Source organism: Sorex araneus, chromosome 7 (assembly GCF_027595985.1).
Source record: "Sorex araneus isolate mSorAra2 chromosome 7, mSorAra2.pri, whole genome shotgun sequence".
In the NCBI taxonomy this organism is placed as follows: Eukaryota; Metazoa; Chordata; class Mammalia; order Eulipotyphla; family Soricidae; genus Sorex; species Sorex araneus.
Window position 1 is genome coordinate 42,931,278 of NC_073308.1, and position 22,147 is coordinate 42,953,424.

Consider the following 22,147-nt stretch of genomic DNA (forward strand, 5'->3'; position numbering starts at 1 on the left):
AGTTTTGGTGTTTTTTTGTTTTGTTTTGGCTCCAGTGCTTGGGGGACCACCGGTGCTGGGCCCTGAACCCAGGCCTCCTGCATGAGAAGCACATGTTCAGCCCCTTCCTTGAGTTGTCTCTCTGGCCCTCGTTCTGTTTATTTTCCGGAGGTGAGGGCAGGTGAGGCTGGTTGATGTTATTCAGGGCTTTTTTTCCTGGCTCTGTGCTCAGGGATCACTCCTGGCTGTGCTCAGAGGACAATCTAAGATGCCAGAGATAGAATCAGGGTTGGCCTCATGCAAGGCCAGTGACGTAACTCCTGTGATATCTCTCCTAGCCCTAGTTTTTAGTTAAAAAATGTTTTTAAATGAATCACCGTGAGATACAGAGCTCATAGACTCAGTAGATGCTTATGATCGCGTTTCAGCCATACGGTATTCCAGCCAACACCCGTCCCTTCACCAGGGCACATTTCCCCCGACCAACGTGTCCAGTTTTCCTCCCACGTGCCCTTCCCCGCCCCCACAGCCTGCCCCTATGGCAGACGCGTTTCTTCTCTCTCTCTCTCTTTTCCTTTTAGGCACTGTGGTTTGCAATACTGTCATTGAAAGGGTATCATGCATATCACTTTACCTCCTTTCAGCACTTCTTCTGGCCCTAGTTTGAAAACATTATTTTGCCGTTTGGATGATCTCACTGAGAAAGCAAAGCCCCAGAACAGACCAAACCAGTAAGACAGACCTGTGGGCTGAGCGGGGCTGATTGATGACCAGGGAGGAAGCCGGCAGGAAGGCTTGGGCTTGGGAGTGGTCGGAGATCAGTCACACGGCTTGGAAGATACGTGAAGTCGTACCCTGAGAGAGTCAGTTAAGCTCTGCATGGGTAAATGATACTTCACTTAAAAAAATGTTTTTTTAAAATTTGTATTGAATAGGTTTAGAAAAATCTTTAAATGAAGGGAAGTTGGAAAATTAGCCAAAGATTAAGAGTTGACATACCTGGGCACTAATTATGCTGTTCTATTTTTATGAATGTTGGGAGGGTTTCAAAAAGATTTATTTTTTTTTCCCTGTTTTCAAGTTTTATTTTTTTATTTTTTTATTTTTAAATTTATTTATTTTTAATTAGAGAATCACCGTGAGGGTACAGTTACAGATTTATACACTTTTGTGCTTATACTTCCCTCATACAAAGTTTGGATCCCATCCCTTCACCAGTGCCCATTCTCCACCACCCGTAAACCCAGTGTCCCTCCCACCCTCCCCAATCCCATCTCCCCCCCACCCCACCCTGCCACTGTGGCAAGGCATTCCCTTCTGTTCTCTCTCTAATTAGCTGTTGTGGTTTGCAATAAAGGTGTTGAGTGGCCGCTGTGCTCAGTCTCTAGCCCTCATTCAGCCCGCAACTCCCTTCCCCCACATGGCCTTCGACTACAATGTAGTTGGTGATCGCTTCTCTGAGTTGACCTTTCCCCGGAACGTGAGGCCAGCCTCGAAGCCATGGAGTCAACCTCCTGGTACTTATTTCTACAGTTCTTGGGTGTTAGTCTCCCACTCTGTTATTCTATATACCATAGATGAGTGCAATCTTTCTATGTCTGTCTCTCTCTTTCTGACTCATTTCACTCAGCATGAAACTTTTCATGCCCATCCACTTGACTACAAAATTCTTGACCTCCTTTTTTCTAACAGCTGCATAGTATTCCATTGTATAGATGTACCAAAGTTTCCTCAACCAGTCATCCGTTCTGGGGCATTCGGGTTTTTTCCAGATTCTGGCTATTGTAAACAGTGCTGCGATGAACATACATGTGCAGATGTTGTTTCGATTGTACTTTTTTGCCTCTCTGGGATATATTCCCAGCAGTGGTATTGCTGGGTCAAATGGGAATTCAATATCTAATTTTTTGAGAGTCGTCCAAATTGTTTTCCAGAAGGGCTGAACCAGTCGGCATTCCCACCAGCAGTGAAGAAGGGTCCCTTTCTCCCCACATCCTCTCCAACAGCGGTTGCTTTTGTTCTTTTGGATGTGTGCTAGTCTCTGTGGTGTGAGGTGGTATCTCAAAGTTGTTTTGATCTGCATCTCTCTGATGATTAGTGATGCAGAGCACTTTTTCATGTGCCTTTTGGCCATTCGTATTTCTTCCTTGGTAAAGTTTCTGTTCATTTCTTCGCCCCATTTTTTGATGGGGTTGGATGTTTTCTTCTTGTAGAGTTCAACCAGTGCTCAAAAAGATTTAAATAAATGCTTCGGTCCAGAGCGCTAGTACAGGGGAGAAGGTGCTTTCCTTGCATGCAGCTGGTCTGGCTCAATCCTGGGCAGGGCATACGGTCTCCTGAACGTGGCCAAGAGAGAGCGTTGAGCAAAGAGAGGAGTAAATCCTGAGCACTGCTACGTGTGGCTCAGAACCCCTCAAAAAAAAAAAAAAGATTTGAATACTTCAAAACTTTGGCCTTACGGTGTCAGTTACAGCACTGTGTGAGTTGTGTCTATCATGCTGAACTCCACTTAGGGGTTAATGACGGCTTAAGAGGTCTTTAAATTTGGTTTTTTGTTTTGGGGCTGTATCTGGCAGTACTCTGGACTTGGTGCTCCTGGTGGTGCTTGGGGACCGACCCATGCAAGGGCGTGATGCCCGGGCACCCACACGCAAAGCATGCATTCCAGCCTTTGAGCTCTTTCTTTGCTCCTTTCAGATTTTCGGCTCCCTAATTTAGGGGCCAGAGAAATAGTACATCGGCTCAGGAGGGTGTTTGCCATCCTGGATTGGACCCTCAGCACCCCAAATGGTCCCTTGATCCACCAGGAGTGATCCCTGAGGACAGGGTTAGGAGCAAGCCCTGAGCACAGCCTGGTGTGGCCCCAGAAAAAAACCAAAATTCTCTTTAATAAGCATGTAGTCATAGTAAAGTAAAAATTTGTTTGCATTAGAGATAAAGATAAAGCTAAGTATTATTTGACAACTAAATCAGATTTAGTTACCAAATAGGAAGACATTTGAGTTTCTTTTTTCAATTTTTGGGTCATACCTGGCAATGCTTAGGAGTTACTCCTGGTGGTGCTTAGGGGACTGTATGGCAAGTGCTGTACCCACTGTGCTATCTCTCCAGCCCCCATTTTGAGTTTTGACACAATTTTTTTAATTTTAATTTTATTTTTTTTGCTTTTTGGGTCACACCTAGTGATGCACAGGGGTTACTCCTGGCTCTGCACTCAGGAATTGCCCCTGGCGGTGCTCAGGGGACCATATGGGATGCTGGGAATCGAACCCGGGTCGGCCACATGCAAGGCAAACGCCCTACCCGCTGTGCTATCGCTCCAGCCCTGACACAATTTTTTTAATGCCACACCAATGTTCTATTAATTTCTAGTCTTGTAGAAATAAATAGCAAATTTCCAGTCTGCTGACATCCAGCAGTCAGATTGGATATGGTATTACTGTTTATTAGTTAATTTATAATAGTTATATATATTTCTAAATTCTAATTTCATTTTTACCAATAGTAATAAAATAGCATGGTATAAAAATTTTAAAGGAGGGCCAGAGAGATTGTACAGTGGGTAGTGCATTTCCCTTGCACGCGGCATACCTGAGTTTGATTCCTGGCACCCCACATGGTCTCCTGAGCCCACCAGGAGTGATCCCTGGATACAGACCCAAGGTATCAGCCCCGAGTACTGCAGGATTTGTCCACCCCCCAAAGAAAAACTAAAGGAGTTGGGGCCAGAGAGGTAGCTCGAAGGGCAGAGTACTTGCTTTGCATGTGGGAGACTGGCGTTTCGTCCCTGTACTGCCTGGGCCCCGCAGCACTCCTGGCATCACCCCAAGCACAGGTCTCCATGTAGTCCCTGAGCACCCCCAGGTTTCCCCCCAGATGCCTCCCTCCCATTTCCAATTCCCTGTTGAGGCACTGAGGCTGCTGTAACGCTCTCCAGGATCACAATAATAATAGTAATAATAATAATCAGCTACATGTAGTTAGCTTTCTTCTGTGAGGATAGCACATACTAGAATAACTGTAGGACATCTCAGAATACAGGAATTAGAATAAAGAATATGGGGGGAGAGAGAGAAAAAGAGAGGGGGGGATGGAGGGAGGGACAGAGACAGACAGAGGCAGAGAGAAGGGAGAGAGAGACAGGGAGACAGAGCGAGAGGGGTACACTTGATGCAGCAGACCCCAGTTCCACCCCCAGCACCATGTATGGCCCCCGCCTAAGCACTGCCAGGAGTGACTCCTGAGCACCACCAGATGTGTCCCAAAGATATAAAAACAAAGATATAGAATTGAATCTGCAGAGTTTTAGGGGCTGAGAGCAATCTCACTTTAGACTGGAATTTAGTAGCCTGACTTGACTATGTAGTTTAGGCTAGTTGCTCGAGAAGTCTGAGGCTTTTGTCCTTAGCACACACGAGAAGTTTACTTCTGTATAACACATGTGTACTGTTAAGTTTATTTATGGTATCGGGACTTGATGAGGCTGAGGCGTAAAAAGACTTGAGCCCCGTCTGTCTCTGATGCCCCCGGAAATAAACCTTCTTTAAGAGAACAGAGAGCCCCTCTCAGTTGTACCCGAGACCGCTGCTGCCTCTCCCGGGTCCTTCCAGCACCCTCACCCAGCAGGGGGTGGTGTTGCCAAATGGTCCAGAATATTGAACCAGCAGAAAGAGGAGAAAGTAGCCAGGAGAATAAAAGGCGAAACCATGTGAAGGGCGTGGTTGTCAGTGGCTCTGCGAGGTTCTGTTCTAACCACCCTGCACGCACTCGCACTGTCTTCTGCTTTTCTACCGAAACAGCTCCGGAAATGCTCACGCGGCCACAATGCCTGTCCAAGACGTCAGCAATATGCATAATTAATTTATCCTCTGTAGTAACTCTAATGATGAGAATGATCTATGCCTTTCCAGAACTCTTTTGATATGTCTCTGCAAGACTCAATTCCTGATGTTTAAAGAAGCAGAATCCTCTGCTTGCACTGTAGACTTTATTATATTTGCCAGTTTTATCAGAACGGAAGAGTGTGGACTCTTCTGTTAAGGTAAAGTACATAATCAGGTCTAGAAGGAATTAGTCACTGATTACCGTGGAAGATTGTGTTTGCACATAGAGGACATGACATCTTGCCGCCTTTGATTTATCCTGAAAATGTATTATGAGGGTTGGGGTGATAGCTCAAAGGGCTGGAGCTCACCCCCCGGGGAAGTGGGGGGTGGATCCCTGGGCTTCATTCTTAGAACTGCCAGGGGATCCTGATTGCCCCCCGGAACACTACTTGGAAAATGTATCATGAACCTCACCAATACAGACTTATATAAACAGAAATAGAGATATGAAAATAGATGTCTATGTTCGTTCGTTCCTCCCTTCCTTCCTCCCTCCCTCCCTTCCTTTCTTCCTCCCTCCCTCCCTCCCTCCCTTCCTCCCTCCCTTCCTTCCTTCCTTCCTTCCTTCCTTCCTTCCTTCCTTCCTTCCTTCCTTCCTTCCTTCCTTCCTTCCTTCCTTCCTTCCCTTCCCTCCCTCCATCCCTCTTCTCCCTCCCTCCCTCCCTCCCTTCCTCCCTTCCTTCCTTCCTTCCTTCCTTCCTTCCTTCCTTCCTTCCTTCCTTCCTTCCTTCCTTCCTTCCTTCCTTCCTTCCTTCCTTCCTCCCCTTCCCTCCCTCCCTCCCTCCCTCCCTCCCTCCCTCCCTTCCTTCCTTCCTTCCTTCCTTCCTTCCTTCCTTCCTTCCTCCCCTTCCCTCCCTCCATCCCTCTTCTCCCTCCCTCCCTTCCTTCCTTCCTTCCTTCCTTCCTTCCTTCCTTCCTTCCTTCCTTCCTTCCTTCCTTCCTTCCTTCCTTCCTTCCTCCCCTTCCCTCCCTCCATCCCTCTTCTCCCTCCCTCCCTTCCTTCCTTCCTTCCTTCCTTCCTTCCTTCCTTCCTTCCTTCCTTCCTTCCTTCCTTCCTTCCTTCCTTCCTTCCTTCCTCCCCTTCCCTCCCTCCATCCCTCTTCTCCCTCCCTCCCTCCCTCTCTCCCTCTCTCCCTCTCTCCACAGTCATTCCTGATTTCACATGGCCAAACCAGCAGAAACAATCCAGTGCTCAGGCTGGGTGCTGCCGGTCCTGTGCTCACGCCCAGCAGCGCCGAGTGGCCACCTGGTAGTGCTGAGGGGGTCAGGGTGATATCATACTGGGGTCAGACAGGGCCCCGCACACGCAAGGCTTGCACCCCTGCCCCCGAGCTAGCTCCCTGGCCCCAGGATGCCTGTTCATGCTGCAGCACGCAGAGAGACCAGCGGGGAGCAGGGAGGAACCGCGGTGAATGATGTTCTTAGATTAGGGGCGTTCGATTTTTAGTGCGGAAGTGTGGAATCTGGGCAAGGCGGAGTTACAGCGTATCAGCGAGATGAGCCGATACCTGGCGTCTATGCAGTTGGTTAAATTAGTGTGCCTGAGATCTTGTCTTTAAGGATCTGATATTAAAAAGAGCTTGAGCTTGTGATGCATGTTGTGGTTTGGTTTGGTTCCGTTTATCTGTGAGTCAGACAGAGTACACGTACAAGTTGCGGCTTTAAAGAAAAAAAAATTCCCCTCCCGTTTGTTCTTGTCATTGTTGCTGTTTCCAAGAGATCGCACACTCTTAGATGTGGTGCTCGCTTCCACTTGGCGGCATTGTGCCGGGGGGCCCACCGGTGCCAGGGTCACGCCACTGTGCCCCCCGGGATTGTCCTTGGAGACTGGGGGCGGAGCTGGGGAGAATCTGAGACTTCACAGAGGCGAGGCCGGAGCTCTACAAGGGAGCCGCGTCCCAGCCTCAGACAAGCCCGCGCTTGTTCTGATTGTGATAAGCCGTAGGTTTTCAAGACAACAGCTGTCATTCAGCACAGCTCTGGGGTCCTCTGCCTAGGGCCACCGAGGGCCTGTCGGGGTCAGTTTCACGTGGAGGCTCTGGGGAAGCATCTACTGCGGATTCTCTGGGGAAGAATCTGATTGGGCTCCTTCAGGTTGGAAGATGAATTCAGTTTCTTGCATTTTTTGTCGTTGCTGTTTGTTTTGTTTGGGGGCACAGTGGGTGTGCGCAGGGGTTACTCCTGGCTCTGCGCTCAGGAATCACACCTGGCATTGCTTAGCGGATCATACGGGATGCTGGGAATCGAACCCGGGTCGGCCGTGTGCAAGGCAAGCACCCTCCCGGCTGTTCTGTCTCTCTGGGCGGAGTCTCTGTTTTGGCTGAGACCAACAGCCGTCCAAGCCTCTGTGGAGCAGAGATGCTCAAACGTACTTGGCCCACCCACTTTACAGAAGGCAAACTGAAAAACAAAACCTTCTTCAAGGCAGCAACTAGAAAGCCTGGCCCGACACGCCCACCCTCCAGTTGGACCTGAGCCCCTTTCATTGGCCCAGCACTCCCCGAGGCATTGGGAGACAGTGCTGTAGAGACCGTCAGAGTCTCTTGCCGAGGGCTTCCCTCTGTCTGTACGTCAGCAGTGGAGAACTCGCGCTTTAAATATCTCAGGCTTCAAATCTCAGAACTCCGACCTCCAGATGCGAAGGTTACGAGTGAGTCATAGATGGGCTCCGCTGGGGTCACCGTATGTGAAGGCCAGCTCTCAGGGGCCTTAGTTATGCTTGTGACTTGCTTCACAGCAGCGCCTGGGTGAGTGCTTGCTGGAGTAACTTGGAGAGGAAGTGTATATGGGTGGGCCGTCAGTCCCAGGGGGCCTGCGTCCATCTTTCAGTGTTATTTATGCACACAGGGGGCTACCCCTGTTTGCTTCTGTGTGAATTTTTTACATTAATAGCACTGTAGCACTGTCATCCCGTTGTTTATTGATTTGCTTGAGTGGGCACCAGTAACGTCTGCATTGTGACTTTTTGTTACTATTTTTGACATATCAAATACGCCATGGGGAGCTTGCCAGGCTCTGCCATGCAGGCGGGATACTCTCAGTAGCTTGCCGGGTTCTCCGAGAGGGACGAAGGAATTGAACCTGGGTTGGTTGGCCGCATGCAAGGCAAACGCCCTACCCGCTGTGCTATCCATGCGCCTGTAGTTTTACATTAATGTTTACATTAATGTAGTTTACATTAATGAACTTGATATTCAAAATTTCTGGCATGCGCACATAATCAGTAGTGAATGAAACAGTAAGTGGACGGCAGTGACTCCTGTGTGTCTGCATTTCCACCCTGTTTCCCCCGGGCAGCCTCCCCAGCAGTGCTCGCCCTCGCCGGTATGTAACCGTCTTCAGGGGCCCTGGCTCTGAGTTCCTGTCTGCTCATCCTCACGCTTGTTCCTTGAGACAAGACGCTCAGAGCAGTTCAGAAGAAAAGCCTTTACAAAGAGGGCTGAAAGGAGATTCTGGAGAGGGCGGGGGGAGGGGGCTAGGATGGGGGTTGAGGTGCTTGTGCATACAACATACAACATACAGCATACAGCCCACTCAGGCTCCATACCCTGGCAGAAACGATTCCTGAGCACAGAGCCAGGAGTAAGTCCTGAGTAGCCCCCTAGCACTGCCCCACCCCCACCTAAAGCTCCGAGAGCAACGAGTGAACGAGCGTAGGTACCCTCAGTCCTCTCAGCCTCTCGTGCTGGCTGACAAGCCCTAATGTCTTAGCTGGAGACTGAGCCGGGTCCTGACACGGGAGCCGCATTCCCAGCTGGGACGCCGGGGGACAGACTCTCGAGCACTACAGGGACTTTTTGTTGGTTTGTTTTGGGGGGAGGCCACACCTGGTGGTGCCCAGGGGTTACTCCTGGCTCTGAGCTCAGGAATTATCCTGGTGGTGCTTGGGGGACCGTGTGGGATGCCACAGATCGAACCCTGCTTGGCTGCGAGCAAGGCAAACAAACGCCCTACCCCTGATGTGCTATAGCTCCGGCCCTGCTAGGTGAATTTTTTTAAAGACAGAAAATCATTACTTGAGTCTCTTGCTAATGAAAAGCATTTGCTTTATGGCACGTTTGCTTTTGAGAAGAGAGGACAAGTAAAGTCAAATGTTTTATTGAGTGATTTCTTTCCTTGCAATGTGCTCACAGGGTGACGTGGCTCTGTTGATCCATCCCGTTGGGAGTGTCTGCTTGGAGCAGTAGGCTGGGAGAAATGACTCTAGGAATACTTTATCTGGGGTAGGGAGGGAACAGGAATAGAAGATGCGCATAGGAGAAGAAGTCTGTGCTCTCAGTTCCAGGATCTTAAAGTCAACGTGGACGTCTGGGTTTGGGGTGTGAAGTAAATACACCCGGACCTGAGGCTGAAAACTGGGTCCATGTTCTGCGGGCCAGAGGCCCGGGCTCTGTCCCTGAGAGCTTGTGGTGCCCTGAGCATCCTCAGGACAGGAGTGATCCCCGGGTCACAGAGCTGGCCCCTCAGCACTGCTGGAGGTGGCCCCCAAACCAGGAGTAAGTCATCAATAAAAGTGGACCTCCCAGTCTTTGATCCCATGGTTTCTGCATTTTCCCCCTTTAATTCAGCTTTCGGGTCAGCTGCAGTTAAGTGTTTGGTACTAAAAAGTTATTTTCGGCCTAGGTCTGGGCCATATGCTTTGGGTGTCGGAGCCCCAGTTTGATCCAAGCCAGATAGGACACATTATTGTAGCCATCCCAAGCTCTGAGCCAGGGCACTACATTTTACTGAATGGTCAGTGCACCCTGTTTTTAAAGTAATACCAGCTTAATTAAACTTTATTTTTTGCTTTTTTTTGGGTTACATGCAGCACTGCACAGTGGTTACTTCTGGCTTTGACTCAGGAATTACTCCTGGTGGTGCTCAGGGGACCATATGTAATGATGGGATGCTAGGAATTGAACCCGGGTTGGCTGCATTTAAGGCAAATGCCATGCCCACTGTACTATGGCTCTAGTCCCTAAACTTTAAAAAAAAAAAACAAAACAGAAAACTTCACATCATGTTCATACATATTTTAAACATTTGTCATAAAATCTGTTCCAATTTTGTTGTGAAATAATGTAACTGCTAAGCACTCCTGTGTATGTCCCCCTCAATTTAATTTAAGTATAATGTACAAAAGTATGCTAATTCTAAGTGGACAGCTTGATAAAAAAAATTTATTTTTAAGCAATTTTCTTTTTGTTTCTGGGTCATACCCAGAGGTTCCCAGGGGTTACTCCTGGCTCTGCACGTAGAACTCACTCCTGGCAGTGCTCGGGGATGATGGGGATCGAACCTGGGTCAGCCGCATGCAAGGCAAGTGCCTTACCCGCTGTACGATCTCTCCGGCTCTAGTTTGAATTTTCACATGTCTTACATATGTCCTCCCTCCTCCTGTCTCTTGTTGCTGTCTCTTTGGGCTTGACTCACACCCAGAGGTGCTGGCATTGGCTGCTTCCGTACTGGCTCTCCATCGCTGCAGTGTGCACTGTGTCGGAGCACCAGGGACCCCCAGTGGCAGGTCGGCTGCTGTGGGGAGTGGGATTCGGGTTTCTCGTCCTTGGGACCCCTTGACAAAATGTTAAGCAGAGCATCCTTATGTAACCAGCATCCAAATCAGGAAGTAGAACATTACCTAAAGCAAGTGTTGAGGTCATTTTCTTTCAAGAAGGCTCTTTGTAGATGGTATATTCAGAAACGCACCGTCGAATCTCTTTGATTCTGTCTTTCTATGACCCTCAATTATTTGTGCAAAATTTACAGCTCGCAACTTCCCCCCCCTTTGAATCCTATGCAATTATTCCAGTGTTATTAGACATTTCATATCCTATAAAAACTAAAGTCTAAGATACTTCTCATTTTTTTCCTTCAGAAATATTGATATCTTTTTTTATCTTCTTTCCTAGTGTGTCATTTTCATATTTGTTCTTTGCATTCTGAAAGCCCTAGTTTGCCTTCCATGCTGCATTGTTTTTGGCAGTTTGCTTTCTGCTTTGCTCTCTCCATATGGTTCAAAATTCTGCTAATGTGGTTTAGTTTCCATAACAGTTCTTCCTTATCTCTTCTCTTTCATCTCTTCCTACTTCTCAGAGGCCATTTTGTCCTCCCTCCCTCTGTTTTTCTCTTTCTCTTTTTTTTCCCCTTTCTTTCTATACACAGCAAGTGTCCTATAAATATTTGAAGTCTTTAATTGAAACTTAAACAGAGTGAGTGAGATTTTTGGCTTTGGTTTTTGGGCCACACCCAGCGAAGCTCAGGGCTCTGCACTCAAAGTCACTCCTGGTGGCTCTCGGGGACCATATGAGCCTCCAGGGATTGAACCCCAGTTGGCCGTGTGCAAGCAAGCGCCTTACCTGCTGTACTTTCTCTCCAGCCCCCGGAGTGAGGTTTTTCTTTTCTTTTCTTTTGTCAGTGAGTTCCATGAAATGATCTTCTGGACTGAGGTCCCTCAAAGCCTGGCTCACTGGGTATTTTTGTTTTGAGGAGGTTGTTTCCTTCGTGGAAGGAGAAACCTCCACAGTGGGGCTGCCAAGGCTCCTCTGGGACTTGGCACTGCGTGGTACCAAAGCCAGGTGTGTGGTGCTGGGGCTCAGGCCCAGGGCCCTGTGCATGCCAGACTCGTGCTTTGTTTGGGGATCAAACCCAGGGCCCAATACACCTGAGGCATCTGCTCTATCCCCGAGGGACAGCCCTGGACCGGGTGGTGCTGGCGATCAGACCCAGACCTCCATCATCATCTTTTCCCCATAATTGTCTTTTTCTTTTTTGGTCCTGTACCTTCCTTTCCTTTGCATTGGACTTAGCAGTTAAGATATTCCATCAGAAGTTACTAGTCGTTTCATTCTTGTCATTAATATTTGGGGACTCCCAAGGAGTGCTTGGAGTTTGGGGGTCATTTACTCCCAGCAGTTCTCTGCTGACCAAGCCAGCGGTCCACTGCCAGAGCCACGGGACGTGGTGCTGCTCGGGACCTAGTGCTGGGGTGACGCAGGCATCAGTGCCTGGAGGCCATCAGAACTGTACCCAGTGATGCTTGAGGCCTCCAGAGCTACACTTGCGGGGGAGGCATATGGTTCCGGGGTCAGACCCCCCCAGTCCCTGTGCATTTCTCTTACTCTAGGATACTTGCCAATGGTGCGGGGAGCAGCAGGGCTGGCCTGCACCTCCCAGTGCTTGGGGGAACTATACCATAGTGCGGATTGAATTTGGGGCCCTTGAGAATTTAAGACACATGGGGCTGGAGCCATAGCACAGCGGGTAGGGAGGGCGTTTGCCTTGCACACAGCCGACCTGGGCTCAATTCCCAGCATCCCATAGGGTCCCCCGAGCACTGCCAGGAGTAATTCCTGAGTGCAAAGTCAGGATTAACCCCTGTGCATCGCCGGGTATGACCCAAAAAGCCAAAAAGAGAGAGAGAGAGAGAGAGAGAGAGAGAGAGAGAGAGAGAGAATTTAAGGCACATGCTCCTTTGCCTTTGAGCTATCTCCCAGCCTTTACTGGTTATCTTAAATGAAAACTGAATGTTTTATTTGTATTCAAGTATTTTTTTTGGAAATTTGTCCTTTTCTTTAATAGCTTAATTTATAATTTTACCTCTTCTGTTTATTTATCATGAAAAAAATCCTTGGGGCTGGAGTGATAGTACAGCAAGTAGGGCGTTTGCCTTGTATGCGGCCGACCCAGGTTCGATTCCCAGCATCTCATATGGTCCCCCAGCACCTCCAGGAGTAATTCCTGAGTGCAGAGCCGGAAGTAACCCCTGTGTACCCTGTGCATCGCTGGGTGTGACCCAAAAAGCAAAGAAAGCAAAAAAAAAAATCCTTTTTTTTTTCAATAGCTGGAAACTCAGAAAATGCTTGCATGTTTAATTTATAGTTTCTAATATGGACTCCTTAATTACTTTGAAACATTTGAGAATCTTTTGTCAAAATCAGTAGGTATACTTACTTGGTAATAGCTTAGGAATATATAGGCTGGCTCATTTAAAATGGGCTCTGAGGGGCCAGAGCCACAGTAGAGTGGGAAGGGCACCTTTGTACGCATCTGACCATGGTTCAGTCCTCAGCATCCCATCTGGTCCCCCAAGCATCACCAGGAGTAACCCCTGAGTGCAGAGCCAGGAGTAGCACCTGAGCATCACCAGGTGTGGCCCCAAAACAACCCCCGTCCCCAGGGCTGGAGTGATAGCAGAGCTGGTAGGGCGTTTGCCTTGCATGAAGCTGACCCGGGTTGAATGGTGTCTAACTTCATTTTTCTGGAAATATTCAGATATATTCGATATATTCAGCCCCATTTACTGAGGAAATTATCCTGTTCTCTGCTGAGTACTATTGGGTTCCTTGTCAAATGAGTTGACCATAGATGTGAAAGGTCATTTCACTGGAGTGGTCACAAGTCTGCCCATGTTTAAAGTATAGGAGAAAGTGTTCTCTGCAGGAGAAGATCAGAATTCTGTGAGAGCATATGAGACTCTAAATATTGCAAGAGCCACTTCTTGAAAATAGAATCTGTCACACATTCTCAATTTAAAGGGGGAAAGCAAACTACCACTGCCTCTAAACACACTTTGAAATCAGAGCCCATTTTCTAGACTCAGTAGTACCCTGGGGACGGCACTTGCTTTGTATGTAGCTGACCTGGGCTCAACCTCTGGAACCACGTATAGTCCCCTGAGCACTGCCAGGAGTGATTCCTGAGCAGAGAGTGGAATAAGCCCTGAGCACCACTGGGTGTGGTCCCCTCAAAAAATAAAATCAGAGCCCGTTTAATTTTTGTTTTGGGGCCACACCGAAAGTGGTGGTGCTCGGGGCTTACTCCTGTCTCCGCCCTCAAGATCACTCTTGGCAGGCTCAGGAGACCATGTAGGGGCCAGGGATTGACCCGGGTCAGCTGCGTGCCAGGCAAACATCCTGCCCACCGTGCTGTAGACCCAGGCCCAATATATTTTTTAAAAATAAGAACAACAAAAGCAAAAGTGGGACAACACCAAACTAAAAAGCTCTGCACAGCGAAAGATATAATAATATAAGGAAAAGGAATCTTGTAAAAGGGAGAAAATATGTGCTTGCGATCCATCTGGTAGGGAGGGTTAATCTCCAAAATATCTGATAATTGTCATTTAACTCAAAAAGTAGACAGTGGGGGCTGGAGAGATAGCACAGCGGGTAGGGCGTTTGCCTTGCACGCGGCCGACCCGGGTTCAAATCCCAGCATCCCATGTGGTCCCCTGAGCACGGCCAGGGGTAATTCCTGAGTGCAGAGCCAGGAGTGACCCCTGTGCATCGCCAGGTGTGACCCAAAAAGAAAAAAAAAAGTAGACAGTGGCACTGAATAGACATTCTTCTAAAAATAGACAAACATTAACATTCACAACCAACTGATGTATGAAAAGCACTCAATGACAGTGATGTCCAAGGAAATGCAAATTACACCCAGACAAGCTATCCCTGTACATCCAGTTGATAAAATGGTAACACTGTAGCACTGTCGTCCGGTTGTTTCATCGATTTGCTCAAGTGGGCACCATTAACGTCTCCATTGTGAGACTTATTGTTGCTCGAACAAATTGATGAACAACGGAGTGACAATTAAAAATAAATAAATAAATAAATAAATAAGATAAGTGTCTTATAACAGCCACACTCAGAAACAGTCAAGTGTTGGTTTTCCAGGAGCTGGGGTACAGTGGAGAGAATGGGAGGAGGTCGTCAGAGTGTTCAAACTTGCAGGTATAAAATGAATATATTAAGGGGCTCTAATGGCATCGCATAGTGATTGTTTTTAATAAGATTGTCTGACATGTTGAAAGCTGATCTTAAATTTAAAAAAAAAAGAAATGACATTTGTGTACCATGAATGAAGGTGTTACCTGATACGTAGTGTGGCAATCATTTTGTAACATATAATGTCCCAAGTCAATATGTGGTATGCTTTAAACTTAAATATTGTATAATTTTAAAAACCTTAAATACATGTAGCACCATCATCCCGTTGCTCATCTATTTGCTCGAGTGGGCACTAGTAACGTCTCCATTGTGAGACTTCTTGTTACTGTTTGTGGCATATCAAATGCGCCAAAGGTAGCTTGCCAGGCTCTGCCATGTGGGCGGGATACTCTCGGTAGCTTGCCGGGCTCTCCAAGAGGGACAGAGGAATTGAATCCGGGTTGGCCGTGTGCAAGGCAAACACCTTACTCACTGTGCTATAAAAATAATGCTTTTAATAAATAAAAGTTCTAGAGATGAACTAGAAGGAGATGTTAGTCACAACTTATCATGTTGTGACCACTCTAACACTCAGTGCCTTTGTCTTTGACTTTTCAACAACTCACACTGTGAGAAATGAATATTGCTGTTTATAAGCTACCCAAACTGTGGCATTTTTTTACAACCACAGAAAAAATCTATCAAATTATGTTTGACTCTTTTACTCTTTTTTAAAGACATTATGATTATTTAATAAATATATATACATATATATATATTTGATTTTGGTTTTTGGGCCACATCTGGCAATGCTCAAAGGGCATTTTTTTTCTTTTTTTGCTTTTTGGGTCACACCCGACAATTTTGGTGTTTGAGAGACCATATGAGATGCCGGGAATTGAACCGGGTTGGCGGCATGCAAGGCAAATGCCCTACCTGCTGTACTATCACTCCAAGGGTCCTTCTTGCCCTGCACTCAGGGACCGTTCCTGGTGGTACTCTGGGGGGCTATCCAGCCACATGAGGGCAAATGCCTCACCTGCTGTGCGTGGTCCCAGATTAGTTTAAATTTCTGAATGGAATTAATTTGAGTTATTTCTTAACCTTGAAAATGATATCAGAGACAGAAACAGAGAGACAGAGAAGAAAAGTGCCACAGAGGCAGGTGAAGGAGAAGGGGTGGGAGGGAAACTGGGGACAGAGGTGGTGGGAAATGTATGCTGGTAAAGGCACGGGTGTTGGAATATTATATGACTGAAACCCAATCATGAACAACCTTGTAACTCTGCACTGTGATTCAATAAAAAGAAAGCAAAAGGAAGTGATGTCTTTTCTAAAAAAATGAAACATTGTTTGGCATGGTGGCAGCTTTATAAATGGGCTACTTATTTTTTGTTTTGTTTTTTTTTTCGGGGACTACACCCTGCAGTGCTCAGGGCTTCCTCCTGGGCTTCCTCCTGGCTCTGCACTCAGGAATTGCTCCTTGGTGGTGCTCGGGGTGGCATACGGGGTGCTGGGGACGGAACCCTACCTACTGTGCTATCACTTCGGCCCCAAGGAATGGGATGGTTCAGGTGAAGAAAGGAAATGTCTGTGTGTGGCAGTGAGTAACTGTCTGGACTGTGGAAGGATGCAGGAACTGAAGCTGCTTATCACAGTTCACTCACTTCAAGGAGCGAGGGAAGATTCTAGAAGTTAAAACTATAGTTTCCATCTGCCTGTAGGTTATGAGTGTGAGATCCTGGGCACCGGTAAAGGCAGCTGGGAACAGACTTGTCAGAGATTTCGCTTCTTTGACAAAGGTTATCGTCATCTATGAAGTGAGTAATGAAGTTAACTAGAAATCAAATCATTTTTGTGGTCATTCGACAATATGTCTGCAGAGTAGGTTCTCTTTCTCTTTCTTTTGTTTTTTGGTATTGGGCCAGACCTGGCCGTGCTCAGGGCTTACTACTCCTGGCTCTGCGCTCAGGGATCCTTCCTGGCAGGACTCAGGATCATGTGGGGCGCTGGGATCAGACCCAGGCTGGCTGCGTACAAGGCCAGCTCCCTATCTGTGGTACTACTGCTCTTTGTCTTCTTTTGATGGATCACACCCAGTAGGGCAGGAAGCAGGGTGAGGGGCATGGGGGGAGGGGGGAGGGCTATTCCAGGCTTTGTGCTCAGGGGTCACTCTCAGTAGTACTTGGGGATCATGCGGTGCCCAGATTAGACCCATTAAACCCACAGCTCCAGCGTGCACACCAGCCTTTGAACTGCCTTCCAACCGCCTCCATCCCTCCCTCCATCCCTGCCTCCCTCACAACCTCCCTCACTTTCCCTCCTTCCCTCCTTCCCTCCTTCCCTCGCTCCCTCCCTCCTTCCCTCCCTCCCTCCCTCCCTTCCTTCCTTCCTTCCTTCCTTCCTTCCTTCCATCCTCCCTCCCTCCCTCCCTCCCTCCCTCCCTCCATCCCTGCCTCCCTCACAACCTCCCTCACTTTCCCTCCTTCCCTCCCTCCCTCCCTCCCTCCCTCCCTCCCTCCCTCCCTCCCTCCCTCCCTCCCTCCCTCCCTTCCTTCCTTCCTTCCTTCCTTCCTTCCTTCCTTCCTTCCTTCCTTCCTTCCTTCCTCCGTCCCTCCCACCTCTCCCGGGGATGCTCAGGGCTTACTCCTGCTCTGTGCTGCCACGTGCTCTGTCTTAAGCCACTATCCCTGGCCCCTGTTTGGGGCACCTTTGAGAGTGACTAGAGACGCTGAACCATGTTAGGTGCATCAGTGAAGGCTAGGCCTGTCTTGGGTAAACTGGCTTCCAGTTAGTAGTTGGATAGCTAGTACCACTTTCAAAATAAGGTTTTTAATGTTCTATGATGTGCTGGGGCTTGAAGCTGTGGCTGTGTGCACACGGCAAGTGTGCTCCTGAGCCACTTCTCCCCCTTCAATAAGGTTTCAGTTGTCAAAATAAGTCAAGCCACAGCTTGAGAATCACAAGGCTTCCCATAAAGCTTTACTTTTATATTTATTTATTTATTTATTTTGGTTTTGGGGTCATACCTGGTGTTACTCAGGGGTTACTCCTAGCTCTGTGCTCAGTGATCACTCCTGAGGAGCTCCGGGGACCATATAAGGTGCCAGTATTGAGTCCTGGTGGGCCATGTGTGAGGCAGGCACCCCACCCTCTGTACCGTCATTCCACGTAAGACCCTGACATAGGAGACGTTTTGGTTTTGGGGGGTGTTTTATTTTGGGGTTGTTGTCCTCCTCCTCCTCCTATTACACCTTCTCCTCCTCCTCCTCCTCTTCCTTTCTTCTCCTTCTCCATCTCTTCCTTCTCCTCTTCCTCTTCCTCCCTCTTTCACTCCTTGCTCTGTGCTTCGGGATCACTCCTGGTGGTGCCAGGGATAGAACCCAGGCCCACTGTGTGCAAAGCAAGCACTTTACCTGCTGTACTGTTTCTCTTGCCCAGCACGTGGTTTCTTTCAGTCAGTTCTTTGGAAGAAATAAGTGCCACTTAACCCTTCATTTTATTTAACCAAGGTTTCATTTTCCATACCTTTTCTGTAGATATATTCAAATCTTTCTAGCCCCTGTATCATTGTTCGTTTATTTGCCAGGTCAGTTTCTCCAAGCCTTTTCCAAATGTCCATATGAAAGTGCATTCATATTTAAATATGCATCTTTTTTCAGTCATTGTGACTGTGACTTTAAAAAATATTAGAATTGAGCGGGTGGATAGTACAAGGATTAAGGGACGTGCCTTGGGCAGCCAACACTGGCGCCACCCCTAGCACCACATGGCCCCCGGAGCATTGCCCAGGTGTAGCCCGGGAGCCCCCTCAAGTACCACCACCAGCTCAGTGTCCTCAGACCCTCACTTATTATTATTATTATTATCATCATCATCATCATCATCATCATTTTGCTTTTTGGGTCACACCCGGTGATGCACAGGGGTTACTCCTGGCTCTGCACTCAGGAATTACCCCTGGCAGTGCTCAGGGGACCCTATGGGGTGCTGGGAATCGAACCCGGGTCAGCTGCGTGCCAAGCAAATGCACTACCCACTGTGCTATTGCTCCAGCCCCTCAGCCCTTCACTTTGAACTGCTGCTCTGGTTGGCTGGTAACTGCCAGGAGGGGCTCTGGGCCTCCTGCGTGCCCTGCGGGAGGGCCCCCACCCCAGTGAAATAAAAATGAGAATTGTTCATGTGTAATCCAGACCAGCTTTGAGTGTTTCCCCCGGTAATTCTGGCGCTCTGAGTGTGCCGTGAGGGTGGTCACTTGCTAGGTTCAGTTTGTTACCTAAAAGATGTTTATAGTTGTTTTTTTAAATAAACATGTAAATATCTTAAATTAATTTTTCTTTCTCTTTCTAGCTGTGCCCTTTCCTCCAACTCAGCGGCTGACTTTGAAGGAAGTGTTTGAGAATGGGAAACCTAAAATTGATGTTTTGAAAAACCATTTGGTGAAGGAGGGGCGCTTGGAAGAGGAGGTGGCCTTAAAGATTATCAATGATGGAGCTGCCATCCTGAGAGAGGAGAATACGATGATAGAGGTGGACGCGCCGGTCACAGGTACGGGGAGTCTTTGCATGGTGAGAAAAGATCACAGCCAGACTAAGGCGTCTAATCGTTTTTTAGGAATTCTGAGACAGTCAGGATTGTGTGAGATGCTTGTTGGTCATTGAAGAAACGTGTAATGTCTTGAGCGGGGCTATACCCTGGGTTGATAAATTAACTCCAGTTATGGGGCATTTCAGCCAAAGGGCAAAGTGGCCACAGTGAGAAGTGACACTGTGATCCTTCTGGGTGGGCGAAGTGTCCTGAAGGCATAATCTTTTGGGGGGAAGGAGTGTACTCAGCTGTGCTCAGGGCTTACTCCTGGCTCTGTGCTCAGGGGTTACTCCTGGTGGACTTGGGGAACCATAATGGGATGCAGGGTCTGGAACCCGGGTCAGCTGTGTGCGAGGCAAGCACCCAACCCACTGTATTATCGCTCAGGCCCCTTTGAGACAAAATTTTTACCTCACTCTAATTTCTCTTTCTTCTAGTGTGTGGTGACATTCATGGACAGTTCTTTGACCTGATGAAGTTGTTTGAAGTCGGAGGGTCACCAAATAACACACGCTACCTCTTCCTGGGCGACTACGTGGACAGGGGCTATTTCAGTATAGAGGTAAAGACCCAACCGAGTGTTCTGGGTCGGTCCAATTATTGTTGGAAATGCTTCCCATTGTTTAGTAGAAGAAATGGAAATGAGAACCCTGAGTTTATTAACTTCGTTCCTTTTCATAATTAAAGCAGTAAATGCTTTCATTGATATTAAAATTTCTTCCCAATTTTAGCCAGTACAAAACCTGACATTCCTTTGTAAACGGTGTTCTCTAGGATTCTATGGAAGGCTTTATTAACTGAGTCATGCAGATAAGCCCAGTGTCTCCTAACCTTTCCTCCTTGAGGAAAGTGTATTGGCTGAACATGAATGACATAAGTTGCTCTTCTCCCTAAACAGGGTTTGGGTTCTTTAATTTTAAGGCCATAAGCAGCTGGGCTGGATCATTCTCATACAGAGAGCCAGGAGCCACTTAGCTTGTCGTGGGGCTGAGTCCTGATGCTACTGCTCGTGGTACCTTCCTTCATCGAAGGGGAAAGAATGATTCTAGTTAGTAAAGCTGATGAAAACCCACTACTTAAGTTTTACATGTTTTGAATTTTGGCAAGAAAAAATGATTAGATTTGAAGTCTAAGTTTTTTTTTTTTAGTTGTTTTTTTGGGTCGTGCTCAAGGGCTACTCCTGACTGTGCTCCTGGTGCTTGGGGAATAATGTGCCAGAGATGGGACCTGGGGCTCTTGCATGCGCAGCCTATACTCTAGCCCCTGCGACCATTTCCCCAGCCCAGAGTCCAAGCTTCTATCTAAGAAAGATAAAATTATGTGAAAGCCTAATGCAAAAATCACAACCATAGCATGCAGCACTGTAACATTGTCGTTCCATTGTTTGTCGATTTGCTCGAGCGGGCACCAGTAACGTCTCCATTGTGAGACTTGTGGTTACTGTTTTTGGCATATCGAATTCACCACACGGAGCTTGCCTGACTCTGCCATATGGGCAGTATGCTCTCGGTAGCTTGCCAGGCTCTCCGAGAGGGATGTAGGAATCAAACCCAGGTCGGCTGCATGCAAGGCAAACACTCTACACGCTGTGCTGTCTCTCCAGCTTACTACAGCATGTAACTTCCTTTAATGTCCAATGATTCAGCCATACACGTGACTCTTCCCAGTCATTTACCGATGAACCACTTAGATGATAAGCTTCTATAGACCATAAAACTTGGTTTTGACACGAGTGTGTGCTAGAATAACAATTTTTCATCATCATTTTTGATAACCATGAATATGCTTTTTGTCAAATGGATGAAAGTAAGGTAATGGAATTCTTATCATTATTTTGGGGGGAGTTTTGGACTGTATTTCACTCCAGCCCATATGTGTGTATGTGTACATATGTCCATGTATATATACATATATAATTTAAAAGTTGAAATAATTTTGTATATTCCTTTTTGGAGTTCCTCCCACACTCAACAATGTATTGAAAGTATTTTTCACTATAATTAAAATTTCTCCAAGGTTATGGCTAATGGTACAAATAAATTATAGAATTTACTATTCCAATATTGTTACATAATTGGGTGTGTAGAGAGTATTGTTTACCTTTTTTTTAATCTTCCTTATCCCAACCCCAATTTTGTTTTGATCAATGGGATTGACGGTTCAGAGAGAATCTTTGATTATAGTGAAAGGAGACCCTTCCCTCAGCCCCAGGGAGTGGATTCTGGACAGTCTGAGCTAGGCACAGCATTCATTCCCCGTCACCAGTGATTGTTCTAGAGATAAACGGGCTTCTGGTTGGTTCATAATACACAGAGGAAACTCTGCGGCATGTATTTGCTTTGTTGTTTTTGTGTATTTGGAAATATTTTATTTCTAGGTGAAAGACTGTCAGAGTGAAAAAAAAAAATTTTTTAGCAAAAGTTCGCTTTTGGGCCATAGATGGCATTGCTCAGGGACTCCTGCTGACTCTGTGCCCAGGAATCGCTCCTGGTGATGCTCAGGGGACCGAGTACAGTGCTGGGGACCAAAACAGGAGCTGGCTACAAGCCTGGCAAGCACCTCACCCCCTGTCCTATTTCTCTGTCCCTGAAGTAAAGCTTTTGGAGCCCCAGTCCTTGAGATGGGGGATGGGATACTGTCACATGATGTTGTACCCATGAGGAGGCACTGTAAGAAAGCTGACCCTGCTTGCTGCTAAGTGACACTGATTGTTGTTTTTTTAATCATTGAATCACCGGGAGATACAGTTACAAAGTTTTCATGATTGAGTTTCAGCCATACAATGATTGAACACCCGTCCCTCCACCTTTGCACATTTTCCACCCATGTTCCCAGCATACCTCCTGCCACCCCCATCCCACCCCTGCCTCTGTGACAGACAGTTTCCCTCTTACTCTCTCTCTACTTATGGACATCATGGTTTTCAATACAGATAATGTATTGCAAATGCCCAGCTCATGAGGCAGGCTTCCAACCATGGAGCAATCTTCCTGGCTTTGTCTCTAC

General features: G+C 47.4%; 1 protein-coding gene across 1 annotated transcript in view; it reads left to right on the forward strand.

Annotated features, from left to right (window-relative positions):
* Positions 1 to 22,147, forward strand: part of PPP3CC (protein phosphatase 3 catalytic subunit gamma) — a 91,104-nt gene that overhangs the window by 16,775 nt on the left and 52,182 nt on the right. The window contains exons 2-3 of the mRNA XM_004610196.3: positions 18,905 to 19,102; positions 19,579 to 19,703. Coding sequence (XP_004610253.1) covers positions 18,905 to 19,102; positions 19,579 to 19,703 — 323 coding nt within the window. The remainder of the gene's footprint in view (positions 1 to 18,904; positions 19,103 to 19,578; positions 19,704 to 22,147) is intronic.